The following is a 23810-nucleotide window of genomic DNA, read 5'->3' as shown; positions in this document are numbered from 1 at the left end:
AAAACTGATTCACATGAGTGGGCGAAAATCCTAGGAAAATCTGGAGCTCCAAATTGAAGGGAAACAGAACTCTTCCTCTGTTACAGAATGTTCTGTAGTTAGAATGTGTAAGCACTGTTAATTAACAGGTGAAGGGGATCTATTGATATTAAATCAAATTTGCTTTTGCTTTATTTTTCTTTCCATTGTGTTTACATTTAATGTCTCTCTTAAGCTGTCCTCAGTTGTTGGGACCTCATATCAGAAAGCATGGGAAGCTGGGATATAAATGCTTTCAATTAATTATGCTGAACAAAAGAAAATTCCATTTTTAAAAACGACATCTTATAATTCATGGGCATTTTTGGTCCATCGTTTTATGTATGCTTCTCTAAAGGCTAGATCACCCATTTCTTAGGATAAGAGCATGTCCCCTCTTAATTTGTGAAAACTGTATTGTGAATCACAGTTGATGGCAGTTCAGCTTTCATGAAACACAAGTCCTGAATAATCCTTTTCACATGCATGTGGTTTGTGCAACATAATTTCTTATTTTGCAAAACAGCAGCTGTGTGTTTTCTTGTCCTACATTGCAAGTTGGCTTTCATAAGCTTGGGGACTATGTATTTGCTTTAATTATCCTTTCCAAATAAACTATTAAAAGTGAATGTGAGTAGTCCAGAAGCTAGAATAATGGGCTGGAATTTGAGAAATGTATTTTCACATCTGTGTCTCCTTAATTGAGCAGAGTTCCAGCAAATGAGTATCTCCGTTTATTTTTAATGATTTGGTAGAAATAAATATGATAGATTACCAAAGATGGCTCTTTTTTTCAGTTTACAGAGAAACTAGGCTTTGTATATTCAACAAAAAACATGAGAATCCTTTGGTCGTTTAGTGTCTTTAGACATGTTATGTCCTTAATGTAAAACTTAATGTTTTAGACTGAAGGCTAAAACCAGGGTGGATAAAAATCAATGATTTTTTTAAAAAAAATAATAAAAAAAATTGGATTTTTTTGATTTAAATCAGATTTTTTTTTATTTAAATAGGATTTTTTTATTTAAATCAGATTTTTATTGATTTTTATTGAATTTATTTTAATAAAAAACTTTTGGGGTAAAAATCTATCGTAAGATAGTTTTCTATTTAAGATACATAAATAATTTAGTTTATTCAGCATGAAATGGAGCTTAGTTATCTAGCATGAGGCTAGATAACTGTATATTCTGCAACACTGGGACTATCGGTGAGTCAACAGTGGGTCAAAGGCGTAGCAGAGATGACAGTTGCTCTTTAAAAATTATGATTTAAATCGAGTTGATTTAAATCAAGTCTTTTTACTAGTGATTTAAATCATGATTTAAATCGACTCGATTTAAATCAAATCCACCCTGGCTAAAACATATGAAGAATAGTTGCAGGAATTGTCTAGTTTAACAAAAAGAAAGACTAGGAGTGACATGATAGCGGTGTTCCAATATTTCAGGGGCTGCCACAAAGAAGAGGGGGTCAACCTATTCTCCAAAACACCTGAAGGCAGGACAAGAAGCAATGGATGGAAACTAATAAGGGGGAGAACCAACCTAGAACTTAGAAGAAAGTTCCTGATAGAACAATTAATCAGTGGAACAACTTGCTTCCAGAAATTGTGGGTGCTCCAACACTGGAGATTTTTAAAAAGAGAATGGACAACCATTTATCTGAAATAATATAGGGTTTCCTGCTTGAACAGGAGGTTGGACTGGAAGACCTTTAAGGTACCTTCCAACTGTTATTCTGTTGTGCTCTTCTGTTAAATAGCTTCCCATATCCCTCCAAAAATAAATCTGCAATTACATTACTTATGTTCCCTGCCCTACTTTTAGGAAATCCTATTGCAAGGGTTAGATTGACTGATAAATAGTCCAAGATCATGCCATGATAAATGGTCCAACATCATGCCATGGATTTTATGAATGAATGAATGGAACCTTGGAACCATTGGAATACAAGGGAACCTTCAAATTTGTCATGTGAACAGGGAAAACAGGAAGCTGCTTTAACCATTTGAAAGAGGTGGTTTGTGTGCACTTCTTTCCATTCTGAAGAACCTTTTTGAAATATTTGCGTAGCCCTAACAACTGCTTTCCATGCTATTAATTGGATTTCTAAAAAAACAAGAATCATTGTACATTTAAGCTAGATTGAGGTTGATGTATTTTTAAGTTTGTTGGTAGAATCAACTTGAAGTAAAATTGGTATCATTTTTAGATTTTTAAAAATTTATTTATATTTTAGTAGCTGGGCAGTATAAATCATAAAACAAAACAAAAAAAACAGTACAAAATAATCTGTTAATACAATATGGCTGTATTAACACACTTTTAACCCACTCAGTGGGGGAGGGGAAGAGCAGGCCCAAGCACTCAACCAAATCTTCACAACCTTGCAAAAGGTCAACAGGCTTGGGGATAATCCTGATATCTAAAGAAAGAATATTCCAGAAGGCAGGAACTACAGCAGAGAAGATGCATCTCCTGGTTCTTGCTAGCTGACATTCCTTCACTGATGGGACCCGCAATATGCCTAACCACAAAGTGGACAGATAGAAACAACTACAGGGAGACGGTTCCTCAGTTAACCCAGCACCTAAACCAGTGATGGCTAACCTTTTTGCCATCGTGTGCCAGGGGGAGGGGGGTCGCACGCACGCATTCCCACCTCCATAATTCTATGTGCCCTGCCCCCTGTACATGTGTGCATGACCCTCCCCCACACTTCCCCCTGCTCCTGGCACGGAATGGCCCGGTAGGCCCGTTTTTATCTCTCCCCAGGCTCCAGAGCCTTTCTAGAAGCTTGGGGAGGTGAAAACGGCCTCCCCCCGGAGGCCCCCCGGAGGCCAGAAATGGCCCGTTTGCCAACTTCCAGTCCCACCTGTTTCCCTACTTCCTGTGGGCCCAGAAGGCCCAAAAATCAACTGGCCGGTGCATGCATGTGGGCTCCTGTGCCCACCGATATCGCTATGTGTGCCACCTATGGCACGCGTGCCATAGGTTCGCCATCACGGACCTAAGCCATAGAGGGCGTTAAAGATGACGACTGGCATATTGAATTGCACTCAGAAACACACTGGCAACTAATGCAGCTCACAAAGCAGTGGTGTTAGATGTGAAGAATACCTGACACCCTTTACTACACAGGCAGCCGAATTTGCACCATTTGAACCCCTGAATGTTCTTCAAGGGAAGCCCCATGTAGAGGGTATTGCGGTACAGATAAATGCTCACAAAGACATGCATGACTGAACAAAACCTACCGATCTGGGAATGGGTGTAACTGGCACACCCAAGGTGTGTAAAGGGTCCTCCTGTCCATGGCTGCCACTTCCTTGTTTCAGGAGCCATAAGTCCAAGAAAACTCTCTGACTGTGGCAATAACACCCTATCCAAGATTTATTGTGGAAAAACCGTATCATCAGGAGGCTCAAATACCCAAAGCCATTCTGTTTTTAAATTGTTTGGTTGCAAGCAAACTATTCATCTTTTGTTTTCAGTCTTTTCATCCAGGAGGGTAGACATATTAACATTCTAATATATTCTAGTATGCTGAATATTAATTAATGTTCTCTTTTGGCACATTTGTTTGTTCTAACTGAGTTTATAGCTTGAAATGAAATGCTTCAAGTCTGAAATTAGAGTTCTTGATATAGTTGTCACATAGTTGGGACAGATGGTATGCAAATTATCTATTCTCAATTGGGTAACTATCAGTTAAAAGGAAATGACTAATTGAACTTCAAAGACAAGATGTCCTGCTCATAGCAGTCAAAACATATGACAGAATTTATTTTTGAATCTCCATAAAAAAAGAAAAATCCGAAGATCTGTTTTTTGTTTTGTTTTTGTTTTTTGCTTTAGTACCATGTAACCTTTCTGATGGTGTAGGTAGTTTGCTTTTATTTCATTAATAAAGGAGACACTGACCAAAATCTTTAATAAAGCTTCAGATGATAGATTATATTGTTAACAAAGATAAGGAATTTAAAATAAGGAGGCACAGCCTCTATAAAAACATGTTATATAATTTTAAAAATCAGCTATCTGCTATTAATATACAACAGTAATGTAAACCTTGCTCTAGTAAATAGCTAGGTTCTTTTCTTACACTTTAATATTTCCTTCCTGCTATATATCTTATATCTTCTTTACCATCTGAAGGTTCTTCAATGTCTACCCCTGGTATTTGAACCAACCACAGACCTAGAAATTATAAAAATTCCTTATAAAAATTCTATTTCACTTACATGTGTCTTTGTCCCTGTTCCAGACATATGCTAGGATGCCTGCCCAAGTAATATACATCTGTATTAAAGCCTGCAAGTTTGCCCATTTTCCCTTTGGCCCAGGGGTGAAATCCAGCAGGTTCTGACAGGTTCTAGAGAACCGGTAGCAGAAATTTTGAACAGTTCAGAGAACCGGTAGCGGAAATTTTGAGTAGTTCGGAGAACTGGCAAATACCACCTCTGGCTGGCCCCAGAGTGGGGTGGGAATGGAGATTTTGTAGTATCCTTCCCCCAGGAGTGGGGTGGGAATGGGGATTTTGCAGTATCCTTCCCCTGGAGTGGGGTGGGAATGGAGATTTTACAGTATCCTTCCCCTGCCACGCCCACCAAGCCACACCACACCCACCAAGTCACGCCCACAGAGCTGGTAGTAAAAAAATTTGGATTTCACCATTGCTTTGGCCCCTGACTTTCGTTATCCTTGACTAGTTGCAAATAGGAGCTCCCAGTTTTCTTCTTTAACTTGCCTCCCATCCCTCCCTTCGCTTTCATTCTCAGCCGTACCACTTGCCTTTTCCATTCCACCAAGTTCCATTTCATCATCGTGTTTTTATTTGAGGACTCTGCCATTTTAAAATTGCATTCCTTCAACAACAACAAAAGGGTTTTCCTTCTGATTAAATACAATATTTCAATTATTTAAAAAACCCTGTTGATTGTTGCTTAGCGTAGATCTGGTTTGATCTTCGTATGTGAAAAGCTGTTCCACCAAAACATTCTGTAATTTCACAATTATTTAATTACATAAATTAAATTTATCTGATAAGGCGACTGAAAATGAGTTACTTACTGAGTCACATGCTCCTTAGATGTTTCTTTTATACAGGAAAAAACATATTCTGCCAATAACTGCTAGGTACCCTGGCTGTTCCGACATTATCTATCTTCAGTGGCTGCTTAAGGATGAACAGTCCATAACTACAGCGCAAATGGCCAGATTCTGCGCAGCAGCACTGGGGATTCATCGCAAACACGTGTCTTCTCCACCATAGTGATGTTATATAACAATTCTGGCAAACACTTTGCACTGCTTAGTCCTTTCCCTTTTAGCGTTGAACCTACAATGGGCACACGATTTAGGGATTGCAACTATCTCATAGTCAGACCATGTATAATTGACAGACTGGATTTTATTATAGATTTTAGTTAGTTATTATTTTATACTAGAATGTTTAATTGTATATATACTGAGTGCTTTTATTTGTTCTGGTCTCTGGTCTAAGACTGTAATAATAAATTGATTGAATTACTTAGTTAAAATAGATTTAATCCAACATTTCTCATGGTAACATGCATAATCCCTTCAGCGTTATCATCTCAAGAACTCGGAGTGAATAGATTCAAGCTTACACAGAATACTCATTAAAATGCAGATTTAAAGCTTGGCCATCACAGCTCCATATATCAAAAATATGCTAGATGATACAGAAATCTGAATTAAGTTTTGAAAGGTGATCAAGCAGGAGATGTCAATGGAAATCAGTATGTCATGAGGAAATACCAGGGGTGAAATTCAGCATGTTCTGACAGGTTCTGGAGAACCGGTAGTGGAAATTTTGAGTAGTTTGGAGAACCGGCAGATAACATCTCTGGCTGGCCCCAGAGTGGGGTGGGAATGGGGATTTTGCAGTATCCTTTCCCTGGAGTGGGGTGGGAATGGGGATTTTGCAGTATCCTTCCCCTGCCACACCCACCAAGCCATGCCCACCAAGCCACACCACGCCCACCAAGCCATGTTCACAGAACCGGTAGTAAAAAAAATTTGGATTTCACTATTGGGAAATACTCTTCATTTTCAAATAAAAGTTGTCTTGTAGCTTAGTTAAAGAATGACTTTGGATTTGAAGAGGCACAAATCTAAAGCCAATTTAGAGAAAAAGATTGCTTATATCAGGCTTTAAGTCTTGGGGAAATTGTTTATTAAGCCATGTTAGAAATTGCTTCCTGATAATTAATTTGCAATTGAAATAATGCTTTGTTTTGGTTTTATCCTAATTTGTTTTATTTTTCTCTTAGGTGTATGATTGCAGATGAGGTAAGTGACTCCTCTCTCCCTCCCTCCCTCCCTCCCTCTCTCTTTCTGTCTTAAACACTTGTTTCATAATTGTTTCAAACACATGATAGTTCAGCATAGTTTTCTTAACATTTATAATATATATATGTGTGTCAGGAATTTTTGTGGCTCTGGTATCAGATTTCCTTGTTGGATCGGGGCTTTACTCTCATTCTCTAATTTTCAGCAGGAATGCTAGGAAGCAAAGAGAAGCAGATTTCTCTTTTTTTCCTGAAATTATTTTGAATAGGGCTGCTGGATAGGGAGCCTCATCCCTTTCCTTCTGATGATCCTTTCCAAGCTAAATGGAGTCCCATTAATATGTGAACTGTTTACTGTAATAGCCAAGAAAAAATAGACGGTATTTTATGGGCTGTTTTTTTAAATTAAAAAAAAAGAAAGTCTAGAAATTGCCTATATGTGATCTAGATTGATAAATGTGTTTTTTCTTCCAAAGAAAGATGCACATACTTTTAAAAGTTGCAATAATAAAAATACATCTTTAATATCAGTGTTGAAATTGTAGGACAATGTAACTGGAAGAATACGAGTTTTCTTGAAAGGTAAATCTTGTTAAATGCAGAATAATTAGATTTTTTTTCTTTTCTTTTTGCTGATGGTCATTTTTATTATATTAGGAAAGTGTAGTAGAATGTTTTGAATGAAGTGGTATATAGTCATTAAACCATTCTCATTGTAAATTTTGGTGCCCCGCAACCTATTTTTTATCCTCCAGTATTATTATTATTATTATTATTATTATTATTATTATTATTATTATTTGTTCACAACAATGTGAAGTCACAACTGCCAGTTCTTTAGCTGGTGTTAGCCTTCATAGGTGTTGGCATTATTCCCAACTACTTGAGATGTTTTACTATATCAGGTTAGTATATGTGCAGATCTAAGCAGTATGGCTTTTTGCAGTTGACTGATGAAAATTTTGTCAATGTGCATATTTTCTAAGTACCATCCAAGATTTTTTGGTATGGTATCCATTCATATTAGTATTATATACACCAAAATGTGAAATCGTAGTTCCACAAGATGACAGCATATAATGAAGGAGAAGTGGTCCATTCTAGTGGAAAATACTGGACATCCTTCCGGGGCGGATAAAACGAGGACCCAGATTGTTGGGGTCAATATGCTGACTCTGTAAACCGCTTAGAGAGGGCTGTAAAGCACCGTGAAACGGTATACAAGTCTAAGTGCTATTGTTAACCAAATCCCTCCAGTTGTTAGGCAAGGATTCACCGCAATTCAAACCATTCCTACCTTGGTTCCTGCCAACCCTGTGCCTCAATAAGGGTCTACCTCCATTTCACAAACACACTGACTTTTGCACATCAACACTCCTTGGCACCAAAGCTGGGGTTGAACTAGAGACCCGGGCCTTCAACAGTCTCAGCTAGCCGCCACCATATAAGGTCTCTACTTCAATACCGCCATTAAGGAGTGCCTCCTCAAGCACACAGCCTTGTCCACCCTGTGCTCTGCAGGCCCTGCTGTCCCAATTGACTTTTGCCATCTTCCTCCTGCTGCTTGCAAGGCGTGCCCTACCTGGCTCCATGTGAGGCAACTGTTAGCCTCACCAGGCCTTCTTCCTGAGGCGGCTCATTCCTTCTCCAAATAGCGTGCACTGTTCTCACAAGTCTTCAGAAAGCTTCTGAGGCCTTCCGAAGCATCACGAGATCAGCTCATACTATTTGGAGAACAGGGCAAGTGGCCTTGGCAAAAAGGCCTGGCATGGCCAGCATAGGGCCAGGTGTGGAGAGCGCCTCATCAGCACTGGAAGGAAGATGGGGAAGGGCATTGGTAGCTGGCGCTTGGCACTGTTGCAGTGGAGTGGCTGTCCGTGGTGTGGGGCTTAAGTGCCACTCTTCAGCAGCAGCGCTTGGCTGAAATAAAGGCTGGGGGGGAGGGTGCGGCAGTTGGCTGAAGGCCTCAGTACTTCAGCTCTAACATTGCTGCCCCCACTGTGGAGAATCATTGTTATTGTTGTTTAATCACTAAGTCATGTCCAATACTTTGTGACCTCATGACCATAGCACGCCAGGCCCCCTTCCATCCCCCACTGTCTCCCAGAGTTTGCCCAAATTCATGCTCATTGCATTCATGACACTATCTAACCATCTCATCCTCTGTTATCCACTTCTCCTTTTGCCTTCAATGTTTCCAAACATCAGGGCCCTTTCCCATGAGTCCTCTCTTCTCATTAGGTGGCCAAAGTATTTGCGCTTCAGCTATAGTATCTCTCCTTCCAAAGAACAGTCAGGGTTGATTTACTTCAGGATTGTCTTTTCCAGCACCACAAAAGTCATTTGCAGGGTGGCAAAATCGGCAGAGATGGGGGAGAAAGGCAAGTGGGGAAGCCCCTGCAATTGTAAGTGTAGGCAGGCTGCCAAGTGCCCAAATTTTTGATCATGTAGCTGCTGGGGCATCATAATGGATGTAACTTCGGAGATCAGTATAAGTACTATTTGTTCACCGTAACTTTGAACAGTCACTGGATGAGTGGTTATTAAGTGAGGACTACCTGTATAGTAATGAGAGCAAAGATTCGTCCCTTTATCAGACAGAGATGCTGTGGAAGGACAGACTGCATGAGGAGATTATAAACTGCCTTCCTTTCCTCCTCCTTGGCCCTCCCTCATTGTCAGGATGATTCAGTTGCCTCAAACAACAGGTAGAGAAGATGGTTGCCTGGGAAGTCTGCAGCCACAGGTCTTGTGAAGAATAGGCTGAATCAAGAAACCTCAACACCCAGGAATAAAAGTAACAAGTAAAAACTAAGGGTAGATGGGGAGAAATCTTTTTTCCCCCCCTTTCCCCAGACCTAAAGTGTAGGGAAAGTTATTCTAGATGTGTCCCTCAGCTTGAGGCAAGCTGTGGAAGAGGAGAAGAGCCAGGAAGCCCAGCCAGGAACACACAGCAGGAGAAGCAAAGACAAAAGTCAAGACTTTGACAGAACAGAAATAGAAAACAGACGCCAGAATCAGATAGACAGATTGAACTATGTGGAAAAGATTATAGTGATATAGAGAGTAACCATAGAGATATATACAGAGTTGTTCTATGATTGAACCACATTTTTTAATTAACACATGGAAGAAAGACTGCTTAAATAAGATTGCTCTCCCTATTTACTTTTGTGAGCAGCGTCTCTTAAATTTGTGAGCTGAAAAATAACTTCTTGCCTTAATCCCAATTAATCCAGTTAACCCCAGTTAAATAATTATTTCCTGGTTTTACTTTAATTTGGCACCCCATATCTGCCAGATCATGGTTGTCCAAACTTTTGGCTTGCCTTGGTCACATTGAGTGAAGAGGAATTATCTTGGACCGCATATAAAATATACATAAATAACAAACTTCCTTTATTTTTAATTTTTTTTTATTATCTTGTGGAGCTGCATTACTAGCTGTCCAGGGCCACAGGTTGGACATGTCTTAACGATGAAACTAGTCCTTACCAACATGTAATTTTCCTGTATTAATACCTATACGAAACAAACCTGGGAGCAGGGTGGGAAGGAGAGAGGTTGAAGGGCTATAAAAACTTGCCCAATGAAAGCAATCCCTTTATGAAAACGCCATGACATTTTCTCCTCACGGGTGTTTTGGCTCACCATGACCTATCAAGGGGGGAATCTCTCCAACACTGTAAGAACTGTATTTGAATTTTCTTAATCTATCAATGCCTTAATCAATTTTGATTGATTATAGTGAACTATGCAGTTTTACTGGAAGATACAGTTCAGTATCACCTGCAAATGCTAAAGCCAGAAATAAGTTCTTAAGATAAAAGATATATAGAGGGCAGCAATAAACATACAGAGATGGTTCTCTTTTAATGATGATTTGTCAACGACTGTTGAAAGTTGCGATTGCACTGAAATAAGCATCACCAATGCTCTTACGACTGTCATCCCCATGGTTACATTTCCCTTATGACTATCATCCCCATGGTTACATTGTGATTTGGTTGCTTGGCAACTACTGAACATTTACGATAGTCACAGTGATCTGCACAATGATTGCCATTGTGACCTTTGCAACCTGCTTCTAACAAGCAAAGTCAATTGGAATGCTGGCAGCAGGTGGCAAATCACAATTCTGTGATGTCTCGCTTAATGACCACGGGTGAGTCTCTTAACATGCGCAACTAAGACTGCTGTTGCAGGGAGGTCATGTAATGTTTTGCTTAGCAATGGAATTGTGGATCCCAATTAGAGTCGCTAAGTGAGGACTACCTGTGTATTAGAGATATAGAATAGGAAGGTATGAAAATAGGGTAAAACTGGATTTTAAAGAATATAGTCTAGATAATATCTTTTAGAAAATAATTAAAATAAAATATAATTTTAGTTATAAGATACTGGTTTCTGATATAGTTGAAGGCACTTATTCTTTCCTCTTTTTTGTAAATTCTCCTTGTTTTGTAAAATAAAAGTCTTCCCCAGCCATTAAAGGGAGATAACAAGAAAACCAAGTTTCCTGTGCTCTGTGTCTTTATTGAATCTGGGCCAATCTGGTTATTTTTAGTTCGAAAAACAACCTGCGACAGATGCCTTAAACTCAAGATAAAATTCTGAAATCCTTTCCTTACTTTACTACTAATAATAGTGGTGCCTGGCCAAGAGTATTTTGGAATGTAGTTACTATAACAAATTTAATAAACAAACTTATTTATTTATTTATTAAATTTATATCCCGCCCTTCTCCCCGAAGGGACTCAGGGTGGTGAGCAGCCGAGAATTAAAATAACATGATATAAAAGTTAAGATAACTAAAAATAAATTAAATTAAACGGCCTCCCAGTTTAAAACCCCTAGCTATACAATTAAAAAACTAACCCATAAAACCTATTCAGGCCAGGCCAGCTTGCTGAAATAAAAACGTCTTTAGGGCCTTACGGAAAGTGCGGAGATCCGGAATCAGCCGTATTCCGGGAGGTAGCTCGTTCCAGAGGGCGGGTGCTCCCACAGAGAAGGCTCTCCCCCTGGGGGCCGCCAGCCGACATTGCTTGACTGACGGCACCCTGAGGAGGCCCTCTCTGTGAGAGCGTATTGGCCGGTGGGAGGTTATCGGTAGCAGAAGGCGGTCTCGTAAATACCCTGGCCCTAAGCCATGGAGCGCTTTAAAGGTGAGAACCAACACCTTGAAGCACACCCGGAAGACCACCGGGAGCCAGTGCAGCTCACGCAGGAGAGGTGTTATATGGGAGCGCCATGTCGCTCCCGTAATCACCCGCGCGGCCGCATTCTGGACCAGTTGGAGCCTCCAGGTGCTTCTCAAGGGGAGCCCCATGTAGAGAGCGTTGCCATAGTCCAGGCGAGAAGTGACGAGAGCATGAGTGACCGTGCATAAGGAATCCCGACTCAGAAAGGGGCGCAACTGGCATATCAGGCGAACCTGATAAAAAGCCCCCCTGGCCACAGCTGTCATGTGCTCTTCTAAAGACAGCCATGTGTCCAGGAGGACGCCCAAGTTGCGAGCCCCCTCTGTGGGGGTCAGTGACTCGCCCCCAATAGCCAGCGATGGCACCAGCTGGCTATATCGGGATGCCGGCATCCACAGCCACTCGGTCTTGGAAGGGTTGAGTCGAAGCCTGTTCCTCCCCATCCAGACCCGCACGGCCTCCAGACACTGGGACATCACTTCAAGGGCATCGTTGGGGTAGTTTGGGGTGGAGATGTACAGCTGAGTGTCATCAGCGTACCGATGGCATCGCACCCCAAATCCACGGATGATCTCATCCAGCGGCTTCACATAAATGTTGAACAGAAGTGGTGAGAGGACCGACCCTTGTGGCACCCCACAAACAAGGCGCCTCGAGGTCAACCTCTGCCCCCCTGCCAACACAGACTGCAACCGGTCGGAGAGATAGGAGGAGAACCACCGCAACACGGTGCCTCCCACCCCCAATCCCTCCAGCCGGTGCAGCATGATACCATGGTCGATGGTATCAAAAGCCGCTGAGAGATCTAATAGGACCAGAACAGAGGAGCAACCCCTGTCCCGAGCCCTCCACAGATCATCAACCAACGCGACCAGTGCCGTTTCCGTGCTGTACCCAGGCCTGAAGCCGGACTGGCACGGGTCTAGATAGACGGTTTCATCCAGGTACTGCGGGAGCTGTTGCGCAACCACACTCTCAACAACCTTCGCAATAAAGCGAAGGTTGGAGACAGGACGGTAGTTAGCCATAACAGCCAGGTCCAGAGAAGGCTTCTTAAGGAGGGGCCTCACCACCGCCTCTTTCAAGGCAGGCGGCAGGAAGCCCTCCCCCAAAGAAGCATTTATAATCCTCTGGAGCCAGCTTCGCGTAACCTCCCGGGTAGCCAGTACCAGGCAGGAGGGACACGGGTCCAGTAAACATATGGTTGCGTTTAACCTCCCCAGAATCCTGTCCACGTCCTCAGGAGTCACAGGATCGAACTCATCCCAGATAACATTCTCAAGACCCGCCTCAGCCACCCCGCCAGAATCTACCCAGTCAGAGTCCAGGCCTTCCCGAATCTGAGTGATTTTATCGTGCAGATACTGTGCAAAATCCTCAGCCTGCCCTTGCAAGGGGTCCTCCCGCCTCCCTGCTGTAGGAGGGAGCGGGTCACTCTAAACAAGGCGGCTGGGCGGTTATCTGCCGATGCAATAAGAGCGGAAAAGTAATCACACTTGGCTGCTTTTATTGCCACTAAATAGGTCTTAATATGAGACCTAATTAGTGTTCAATCGGATTCGGAACGACTGGCCCTCCAACCACTCTGTAGGCGTCTTTTCCGGCGCTTCATCTCCCTCAGCTCCTTGGTGAACCAAGGAGCTGGGCAGGTGCGGCACCGGGTCAGAGGCCGCAAAGGCACGACACGATCCAAAGCCCCGGCGGCCGTCCTGTCCCAGGCGGCCACCAGATCTTCAGTCGTGTCGTGAGCCAAAGCCTCAGGAAATGGCCCAAGCTCCCTCTGGAATCTCTCCGGATCCATCAGGCGCCTGGGGCGGAACCACCTAATCAGTTCCACCTCCCTGCGATGGGGTGCAGTGGTCAGAAAGTCCAGCCTCAGGAGAGAATGGTCAGCCCATGACAGGGGCTCAATAGCTATATCCCCTATATCCTGGCCATTCAACCACTGACCAGAGACAAAAACCAAGTCCAGAGTGTGTCCTCCTGTGTGAGTAGGGCCATGAATTAGTTGTGTCAGGTCCAAGGCCGTCATGGAAGCCATGAACTCCTGGGCCACCTCAGACGCCTCACCAGCCGACGGCAGGTTGAAGTCCCCCATGACCACCAGTCTGGGGGTATCAATCGCCACTCCGGCAATAACGTTGAGAAGCTCAGGCAGGGCCGCTGTCACGTGGCAGGGAGCCAGGTACGTGATCAGCAGGCCCACCTGCATCCGATGGCCCCACTTCTCCAGGAGAGACTCACATCCGGCTATCTGTGGTACAGAGGTCTCCCTCGGATCAAGACCTTCCTTAATGACAACCGCCACCCCCACCCCCACGCCTGCCCTGGACCCTTGGCTGATGAAATGCTCGGAAACCTGGTGGGCACATTTCTACGAGGGGGACCCCCCTCTTGGCCCAACCAGGTCCCTGTAATACCCACCAGGTCCGCTCCCCCCTCCTGAATTAACTCGCAGATGAGGGGGGCCTTATTAACCACGGACCTGGCGTTGCACAGCATCAGCCTAAGGCCTGAGCTCTGAAGCTCTGGACAACCCGGGGAACGAAAGGAGCCTTGGGGGCCAAGGCATGCCACTGCTTGAAGACAGCGGGTGCGTGCCCCCCTAACACGATATGGCCCCCTGCTCCCGCCGTATCTGCCCCTCCCAACCATGGTCCTGATGGAATTGCCCTCTTCCATACTTGCACTAAGCCCCTCCACACCCGGCTCACAAAAGTAATCCCATAATTTGGGTACAGGCAGTTCTTGAGACTCCTAGGGTGGTCCATGTTATACTGTTATTCTGCAAACTGTATTAACCGCCGGTTTGGTTCTGGATGCAGTTCAAGATGTTGGTTATTAGCTTTAATGCCCATCATGGCATGGGTCCAGTTATCTGAAGAACTGTCTCGCTCCAGTGGAATTGGCCCATCCCACCCTTGCCGGCAGACAAGGCATGCTGCAGACCCTGTCAGTCAAGGAAGTTCGGCTGATGGAGTCCAGGAGAAGAACCTTTTCTGTTGTGGCTCCTGTCCTTTGGAACATCATACCCCCAGTGTGAGATCTGCACCCACCCTTATGACTTTCCATAAGGGCCTGAAGACCTGGCTCTGCCAGTTGGCCTGGGACCCCAAAGAAAGTGCACCACTCCGAAGCTGGTTGTTGGGTTAGGAAAGACTATACCCCTCCCTGTATACTTTGTGTTTCCCCCTTCCTATCTTTTAACAGTATTTATTACTGTTGTTATATTTTGCTTTATTATTTTAGTTATAATGTTTGTAAGCCACCCAGTGTCTTCTCTGGACAAGATGGGCAGCACATAAATTAAATACAGGTAAATAAATAATTTGGAGAAGAATAGGCATGCTGCTGTCTTAACAATTTTGATGCCTCCAGTTGAATGCACACTTATTTTGTTGATTTTAGTAACTACACGCATATTGTGTCAGGAATGGTCCATTTCACTGGAGAAATATTCATGAATATATTCATTATCACTCAATTACCACATTTACAATTACACTGATTTAGTTTTAGAGAAATAGTGTGAATGAAGATGACAAAAGAACTCTATTTATAACTGAATATATATATGTAATCTCTTAATTGCACACTAACATCTATCTTCTTTCTTTCTTTCTTTCTTTCTTTCTTTCTTTCTTTCTTTCTTTCTTTCTTTCTTTCTTTCTTTTTTGCTGCCTGTCTCGTATCCAATGACTTATATCCAGTTAAACAGTCATAGAAATGCAGGAGAGTCTTCTGAGTGATTGGCAACTGGTTGAACAACAATAAACAAAGGGTAGAAATAAATGGATAATTTTCACAATGAAGGGAGATAAGAAGTGCAGCCCTTCAAGAATCTGATTTAGGTTCATTGTTATTTTACTAGTTTGTAAACAATTTAAAATTAGGCATATCAAGTGAAGATGTCAAATTTGCAGATGACACAAAATTCATTTCAGATGGTGAAAACATAATTGTACAGTGTAAAGCTCCAAAGGAGTGTCCCAAGCTTAATGACTAGAGTGCTAAGGGACAAATTTAATTTTTGTTATTCATGCATACAAGTAGAAAATGTGATTACTTCACCGTTATTATATACTGATAGATTGGTCAGCTACTGTTGCACATGTAACAACCCTAGTATATCTGTATCTAGTTATATCTTTAGATGAAGACCTATCACAAATACTGTATTTTTCTCCTTTCAATTGATTGCATTTTAGATGGGTTTGGGGAAGACTATTCAAGCAATAGCTGTATCATACCACTATAAAAATGAATGGCCTCTGTTAATAGTGGTGCCCTCATCCCTGAGATATCCTTGGGTTGATGAAATGGAAAAATGGATTCCAGATCTCTGTCCAGAGGATATCATCGTCGTACAAAATAAAACTGACATTTGGTGAGTGATATATTAGCAATGGCATTATTTTTGAAATGGGTACCAGATGGTTTAATCTCCTTTCTTGTTAGACAGGACAGGGTACGTACAATCTCAGCTCTTACAGCAGAAAATGGAAAAACTGACATTTGTTTTGAAGAATTGGAATTAATAAACTGCTTTCCAATGCTGGAGCGCTAATACAAAAACGACATAATAAGTTGGAAGACAGAATAAGAGCTGTGTTATTTTTCCCCCTTGTTTTTTGAGGCTCTGATTAGGGTTATATCACACAGTTTGCTAATCTGAATATTTTGTCTTGAGTTTTTAAAAGAAATGGGCCAAACAGATAGACTATAGCTTGAACTGTTGATCTAAAAAAAGCAAGTGGAAAGCATTCCTTGTCAGTAGTGATAGTTATTAGGTGAGAGGAGGAAGACGGGAAGCTCTTGTTTGTGTGATTGGCATTAATTATATCTTGCAATTAAAAAAAAAACCCTTTTCAATACTTGCTTTTATTCCTTACTATGTTGATTTTCAAAGACTTAAAAGGACTGGGCAGCACTTTCTGTTTAAGAATGCTTGCTGTTCTAGGTAATGGGTTGAGGGCTCCGGTTTTTACAAACACACAATGAGTTTCTTTGCTTCCCAAATCAGGGTGCTGTGTTTTAAATATTTGAACTCTAGCCATCCCTTTGGGACCACCAGCACATGAGGAGAAGCTGATGCAGCACTGTCCTAGATACTGTTGCCCTCTGAACTTAATATTAAGGATTAATATATTAATATCAACTCACAGCTACGGTCACCCACATGTAATCTGGAGACTTTGCAGTCTCACTGGCTAAAATAAATCTTATTTTATTATTCAAAAATGGCTCTTCATGATGATCACCTTGGTAACTATTTATTCTGTTCATCATAGGTTGAATGGATATAATTTACTAAATTTCGTTTTAAAGAAATTAGTGGGATATTTGAAACAAAATGCTTTTGAACAAATCTCAGTTCATCTTATGCCTTAGTAGCAACCACTCCTGACCTTAAAAAGATATTAATAATATCGGTCATTTAAGAGTCTTTGAAAGAAGCACTTGTCACTTAAGATTTTTAATAGCAACTTCTTTATATACTTGTAAATTTTCTGAAGCCCTTTGAGTTGATAGTCTAAATATGTTTAAATATAAATGAAATTATTCATGAGGCATACATTCAAGCAATAGGTAGTCATGGATGATTAATGTGAATATAGTTTAGTTACTATTTTTTTTTTTTGTTCTTTTCATTTTCTAGGCAAATACCTAAAAGCAAAGTGACTGTCCTGGGTTACGGCCTCTTAACTTCAGATGCTCATGTTTTAATAGATACTTTATGCAAACAGAAATTCAAAGTAGTAATAATTGATGAGTCCCATTACATGAAATCCAGGAATGCAGTTCGTAGCAAGATTTTGCTGCCTATTGTACAGAATGCTATTCGAGCTGTTCTCCTCACTGGAACTCCTGCTCTAGGAAGACCTGAAGAGGTTCTGAAAATCGCTTTAAGTTTCAAAACCTATGAAATGTGCATGCCATGGTGAAACAATTATGGGAGGGTGACAATGGGCTTTGGACCTACATGCTTGTCCATCCCTTGCATGTTCAAATTCCCTTTCTCACTCTGATTGGTGGTAAACATAGGGTTGTTATTTCAGATGTCTGATTTGTAATAATGGTCTGTTACAATCATAATTACTGCATATGTTTTGGCACCCAAGAGTTGATGCGTACTGGAAAGCGATGGTAAAAAAAATTAGAGGAGGGAAGAGTGGAGAAGTCTGATTTAATTTGAATTGTTAAAATGATTTTTGGACTAAAGATGCAGCTTCAATAACGCACAGTAGTACCTGTATCAGTGACATTACTGATGCTGTTTGGGAAGTACCATTGATTTTACCTCAATAATAAATGAAGTTATGCTGATTAAACTCTTAGTAAGGAGATGGGCTGGACTTAAAGTGGGCTTCAGTTAGGATTTCTGACTTAATGGGCATTTTAAAAATATTTATTATTGTATTTCAACAGCTTTTCATGCAACTTGAAGCACTTTGTCCACAGAAATTTGGCACATGGACTGAGTATGCAAAAAAATACTGCAATGCACATGTCAGGTAATGACTTCTTCATCCTTTTATACATAGATGTATTCATAGTGTACAGTTCCAATTTGGTATAATGATTAAGGCATAAGACTAGAAATCAGGAGACTTGAGTTCTATTCCCACCTTAGACATAAAGCCAATGGAGTGAACTTGGCCCGTCACTTTCTCTTACTTAACCCTAAGAAGGAAGCAATGGCTAACCATTTCTGAAAAACTTTGCCAGGGAAACTTCAGAGACTCGTCCAAGCAATCTCTGAGAATCAGATACGATTGAACGGAAGGGGAAAAAATCATGATGTAATATTGTAAACTGAATTTAGTTCCAGTATGCAATTATTGGAAGAACAATATTTATTGTACTGTTCATAACAATAAGCATTACTTGTCAGGAAATAACTGAGCTGTTGCAAACCTTAGCTAAAAAAGTTTATTACTTCAAGGTAATAGTAGAAAAAAATTAGTTAATTTGTTGCATAACTTCATAGTACAAAATGCCCATGTGTAAGTCTAAACTTTGCAAAACAAAATTTCTCCCTTTTCTCTCATAACTCATACAGGGCTCATATGGATGAAACCTCTGGATGTGTGGTTTTGGGGTTTTATTGTGGTAGTGGTGGCTTGGAAACATTCTGTCCATGATTATTTCCAAACAGTCCTATATCAATGCATTGGTTCATCACATATTCCACTGCAGTGGTCCCCAACCTTTGCAGTTTGACGGCCTGGCTAAGGGGAAGGAGAGAGGAACTAGGCTGCATCAGCATTGGGCCGGCACGCACGCAGCCCAATTTGCATGAGCGTCAGGTGTCGTGCATGTGCATGCAACTCAACTTGCCCAAGCTGAGCTGTGTGTGTGTGCGCGCAACCTACTCATATGAGTTGCGCTGCACATGTGTGCCGGCCCAACACTCACACAGCCCTGTTGCAAATAGGCCGTGGCTTGATAGTGGGCTGCGGCCCAGAGGCAGGGGATCCCTGTTCTACTGCTTTAATTTGAGTCATAGAACTGTGGGACAGCATCAGACTCAAGACTTTCTGAGCTGTCTTAGCTTTTTTACCATTAGAAACAAAATATATAGGCAAAACAAATATACTATTTGAACCTACTATATTAAACTATAACTTTGCTATTTAGCTTAAATGTGAATCATAAAATAACGATATTTAAGATTTGGATGAATGCCATAGGTATATTATATTTTCCTCCTTTGGAAAGAAGCTCGTATGAACATATATGTCTAATTTAATAATAAATGTTATGACGTTTTAAATGAGCTGTTCTATTTTTATTGTTCTTGTTCCAGATATTTTGGTAAAAGACAACAGTGGGACTGCAGAGGAGCTTCAAATTTAGATGAACTGCATGAATTACTAAGCAACGTAATGATTAGGCGAATGAAAAGTGAAGTTTTAACACAGTTGCCACCTAAAATTAGGCAACGGATACCTTTTGATCTTCCTAAAAATACTGCTAAAGTAAGCTGATATTAGCATGCTGAGAAATATGTCAATCATGATCTATTTTCATAGGTATAATGACTTTGTGAAGTATACAGAAGAATGGCCATGTTCCAAAAGTTATCACTGAGGGGTTGCACAGCTTCAGTAGTTCTATTCAGTTTTGCTATTATAGGGAACCTAACTGGTTCATTGTAAAATAAGAGGTCATACAGGGTAAATAGAACATTATTCTGACTTAGTAGAAAAGCTAAACTGGCAGTGGGATATTATTTTGTGGTGGAAACTGATAGATAAAGTGCTGGTGATAAATAGAATGTGAACTCAAGGAGCGAGGCTCTGTTTTAAATAGTGTAGTAAATATATATTTTCCCGATAATCTGGCAGCTGAAAATGCAGTTATGTAATTGCAGGAATTCTTTGCAGGTGCTGGATGAGTGCCCTTATGCATTCCAAAGCATCTTTTCCTCTTTTTTTCCTTAAATCCAAAGGCCCACACAGCCCTAGCAACTATAGCCGGTAGCCAAAATTTGAATAAGTATAATTTATATTGCATGTTCAGAAGAACATGCAGCATATATGTACATCACAGAAAAAACAGTACAATAAGGTGCATACTCATACATTTCTAAAATATTGTGATATTCACGAATACACATATTATCCAAGTAACACATACAAAGAAGTATTTTAGCAAGATAATATAAATGCAGTACTGAGAAACAATTTACATAGCCATTTTGATTTAAATAGTGTTCTAGTTTTGAAATTTTCAAAATAATGGTTTTATTTATGATTAAAATAGAATGAATTATACTTCCTATTTTATTACTTTTCTCTCAGTCTTTCAGTAAATTTCCATACGTGGTAGGAATTTATCAATGACCGCGCAGTGCATTGACATTGCTAAGCGAAAAAGGTTAGAGTCTATTGTTCTTTATTGAGAAAACATGGTATGATTCAGAGACAATGTAATTGTTTTGCCTTTTCACATTTTTGCCTCTAAGTGTTGTTTCCTTCTATGCAGGAATTAAATACTAGCTTTGAAGAGTGGGAGAAGTTAATGAGGGCTTCAAATTTAGACTCTACTAAAGATGACTTTGTCCAAGTGATGAGTCTAATTACACGTATGTTTAAGCAGACTGCCATTGCCAAGGTAATCCTGAAATGCTTTGTGAGTGTTGTTAAAATGTAGTACCTATTCCTATTCTGCTTTTTCTAACAACGTAACACTCAGCTGGATAAAGATTATTCATTTTATTTATTTACTTATTTAAATTTACAAGGCTACCCAGCTCTATAACAACTCTTGAGTGGTGCATAATAAAAAATACCAGCAAAATACTGATAGTAGAAATGATAAACCCCAAACCTCTGGGGGGAACAAACCCAACAATCTTGTCTCCCCAAATACAGAAGACACACCATTTACTCAACCCAAGGCTTGGAAGAAAAGCTAAGTTTTCAAGGCCTTTCTAAATACAGTCAGGATGGCACCATATGAATTTCGGCGGGGAATGGTATTCCAAAGGGTATTACAATGAAAAAGGCACCTCTTACTTCATTTCTTGGGAATTGGAAATAATATAAAGTGGTATTCTAATTTTAAGCATCCACATTTTTATAACAAAAAGATTTTGAAAACGAGAAAGAAATATTTTTCCATCTGTAAGATGCCTAGATCCAGCAAAAGTTTCTATGAATAGACCATCGTGGGAGAATTTTGTTAACCATTCTTCATTCCCTACAGCCCCTGAACTAAATTCTACTTTTAATTTGTCCATAAACTGCCTCATCTTAGTATATATTGTCAAAATGATACTTAAACAGTAATAAGTACTTTATTTTACTTAAACTTTTCTATGATAACAAATATATGTTCTGACATTTAACTAGTAGTACTTGATCCTTAACAACAGCACTTGAATATTAATTTCAGGAACTCTGAAAGGTAATCTTTTTATCAAACTGGACTTCTCTAGTCAGTTTTTTTGTACTGCATGACATAACCCTTCAAAAGACCAACTTGAGCATCAGCTTCTGTGGATATAATTTGGGATATAGTATATTTCATGGCTGTACACCGCCCTGAGTCCTTCGGGAGTAGGGCGGTATAGAAATTAAAGAAAAAAAATAAATAAAAAAATAAAAAAAAATAAAATATTGGATTGCTGAATAGACAAGGGGCTGGCAGACATTTTATTAGTCTTTCTTGAATTGAGGAATTCCTAGTCACAGTTAAGTAGAAATACTTCCATTCAAAAAGTATTTTAATCCAAAACTTAAGAGATTGTAAGTGTGTTTTATGTTGGGGTGTGTGTGTTTGTGTGTATTGTTTGTCATTCTTGCCTGTTTGCTTTGAACATAAGTAGCACAAAACTCTTTATAGGAATTGATGAGCCAATTTGATGAAGTACGTGGATGAACCAGTATATAATATAATAGATGCCATGGTTTGCTTTTTCTTAACCTGAGTCTACATTTGATTACATATATAGAGATATAGATATAGATATATAGATATAGATATAGATATATATAGAAGTTAATTGTTTATTTATGCAGTTTTGTTTTATAACTTAAGATACCTGGTCTTTTGTTGTTGTCCCTTTGCATTTCCTTTTCTCAATAATTACAATAAGATTAAAACATGCCAATATATTTTAGGCAGGTGCAGTAAAGGATTATATTAAATTGCTGCTGGAGAATGAAGAACTGAAGTTTCTGGTCTTTGCTCATCATTTAAGTATGCTGCAGGCATGTACCGAGGCTGTGATTGAAAGCAAGGTAAATATGCTTTATGGAATTAGATTGCTATCGGAGGCTCTTATTAAGATGTAGACGTGAATATCACAGTTACAAAAAAAGAGGGGGGAAGCTTGTGTCTGTACCATTTTGACTACTGGCATATTTTCCATTGTGGCGTATTTTAAAAACCTCTATAAAACAAACAATTATTAAGTGAAAATTAACAGTTAAAAGCAGATAGCACTGCATACATTAGCTTTACTCAACATGGCACTTTCCACCTATGTTGGGGCTGCAATTTCAAAATACCCAGTTAGCCATATAACAGTCCCAAAATGTTTAGGGAGGGGTGCCAGAAAGAGGAAGATACTACTCAAATTGTTATTCACTTATAGTAAATAAGTGACTCGTTAGAACTTGTTGGAAGGCCAACAAGCAGTGCACTAAAGACTTAATACTAGAACAATGTAGGAGGTTATAGCACTCAGATTAATAAAGTTTAGTCCTTGTAAAGACTACAGAGAAATTCTGTTGCTATCCACGCCCACAATCTGGTCTTAGCCCACTGCAGCTTTCACCTTTCCTCTAAAAATGTTGCTCAACTTTGGTTCCTATCATACTATCAAGTATCATATACTAATATGGATGCTTTGATGTATATGATTGCCATCAAGATAGTGTTGATTCTTAATGACCAATGAAGTATCTGTCCTTATCCTGACCCTTTGGTCTTCCAAGAGTTGAACTCATCACTATTGTAATAAAGTCCATTCACCTTGTTGCTGGTTGTTAGGATTCTCTTCTTGTTGCTCTTCTTTCCTTCCATGTGTCCCAATATTCTGGATTTTTCAAGAGAGCTGGGTTTTCACATAATATGTTCATGTAGCATAATTTCAGCCTAGTCATTTGTGTTACGAAAGAAAACTCTAGTCTGGTTTGTCAGATGATCCTTTTGCTTGTTTTCTTGGCATCCTTGGTATTCTCAGGAGTCTTTCCCAACATCAGAATTCAAAATTGTCAATTCTCTTCTTATCCTGCTTCTTCAAAGTCCCAACGTCTTCTAGCTTAGACTATCACAGGGAAAACTATTGCCTGTACCATCTGTATATCTTTTCCAGGTTCTTCACTGCAACTCTGTCAAGTGCTAGTCTCCAGTATATTGTTTGATCGCTGTTTCTGTTAATGGTGCTTATTGGTCCCAAAAGACAGAAGCTATAGACCATTTCAATAATGTCTGATAATTCTTAGGCTAACAAGTAAACCTAAGCCTGTAATTGTTGTCATTCGTTTGACCTTTATATTTCATTTCAGCCCCACGTTTTCACTATGCTCTTTTAATTACTGGAGTTTTTGAATTTTTTACTATCAGAATAGCGATCAGCATATATGGTTAATAGTCTTTCTTTCTCCAATTTTAAGACTTTGCTCATCTGCTTCCAATCCTGCATTCCTCTATACATATTCATCATTAAGACTGAATAAATAAGGAGGCTTGTCTTATTCTCTTGTTGATTTAAAGGCAATCTGCTTTGTCATGTTCTGCCACATTTTTCTAAG

The 23810-nt window shown here is 40.1% G+C and overlaps 1 protein-coding gene across 3 annotated transcripts in view; it reads left to right on the top strand.

Moving 5' to 3' along the window:
• The window catches only part of ZRANB3 (zinc finger RANBP2-type containing 3), a 62550-nt gene that overhangs the window by 8378 nt on the left and 30362 nt on the right, over positions 1-23810 (top strand). For all 3 annotated transcript variants that reach the window (XM_087884387.1, XM_034424155.3, XM_034424146.3), the window contains exons 3-9: positions 6320-6338; positions 15750-15928; positions 17201-17432; positions 17971-18056; positions 19352-19523; positions 20533-20661; positions 22173-22292. In XM_087884387.1, the coding sequence (XP_087740513.1) occupies positions 6324-6338; positions 15750-15928; positions 17201-17432; positions 17971-18056; positions 19352-19523; positions 20533-20661; positions 22173-22292 (933 nt within the window). In that variant the 5' untranslated portion in view covers positions 6320-6323. The remainder of the gene's footprint in view (positions 1-6319; positions 6339-15749; positions 15929-17200; positions 17433-17970; positions 18057-19351; positions 19524-20532; positions 20662-22172; positions 22293-23810) is intronic.

This window comes from Pantherophis guttatus, chromosome 1 (assembly GCF_059756535.1).
Source record: "Pantherophis guttatus breed Tessera chromosome 1, ASM5975653v1, whole genome shotgun sequence".
Classification (NCBI taxonomy): domain Eukaryota; kingdom Metazoa; phylum Chordata; class Lepidosauria; order Squamata; family Colubridae; genus Pantherophis; species Pantherophis guttatus.
The sequence above is the reverse complement of the archived record's forward strand: the minus strand, read 5'-3'. Positions and strand labels throughout refer to the sequence as shown.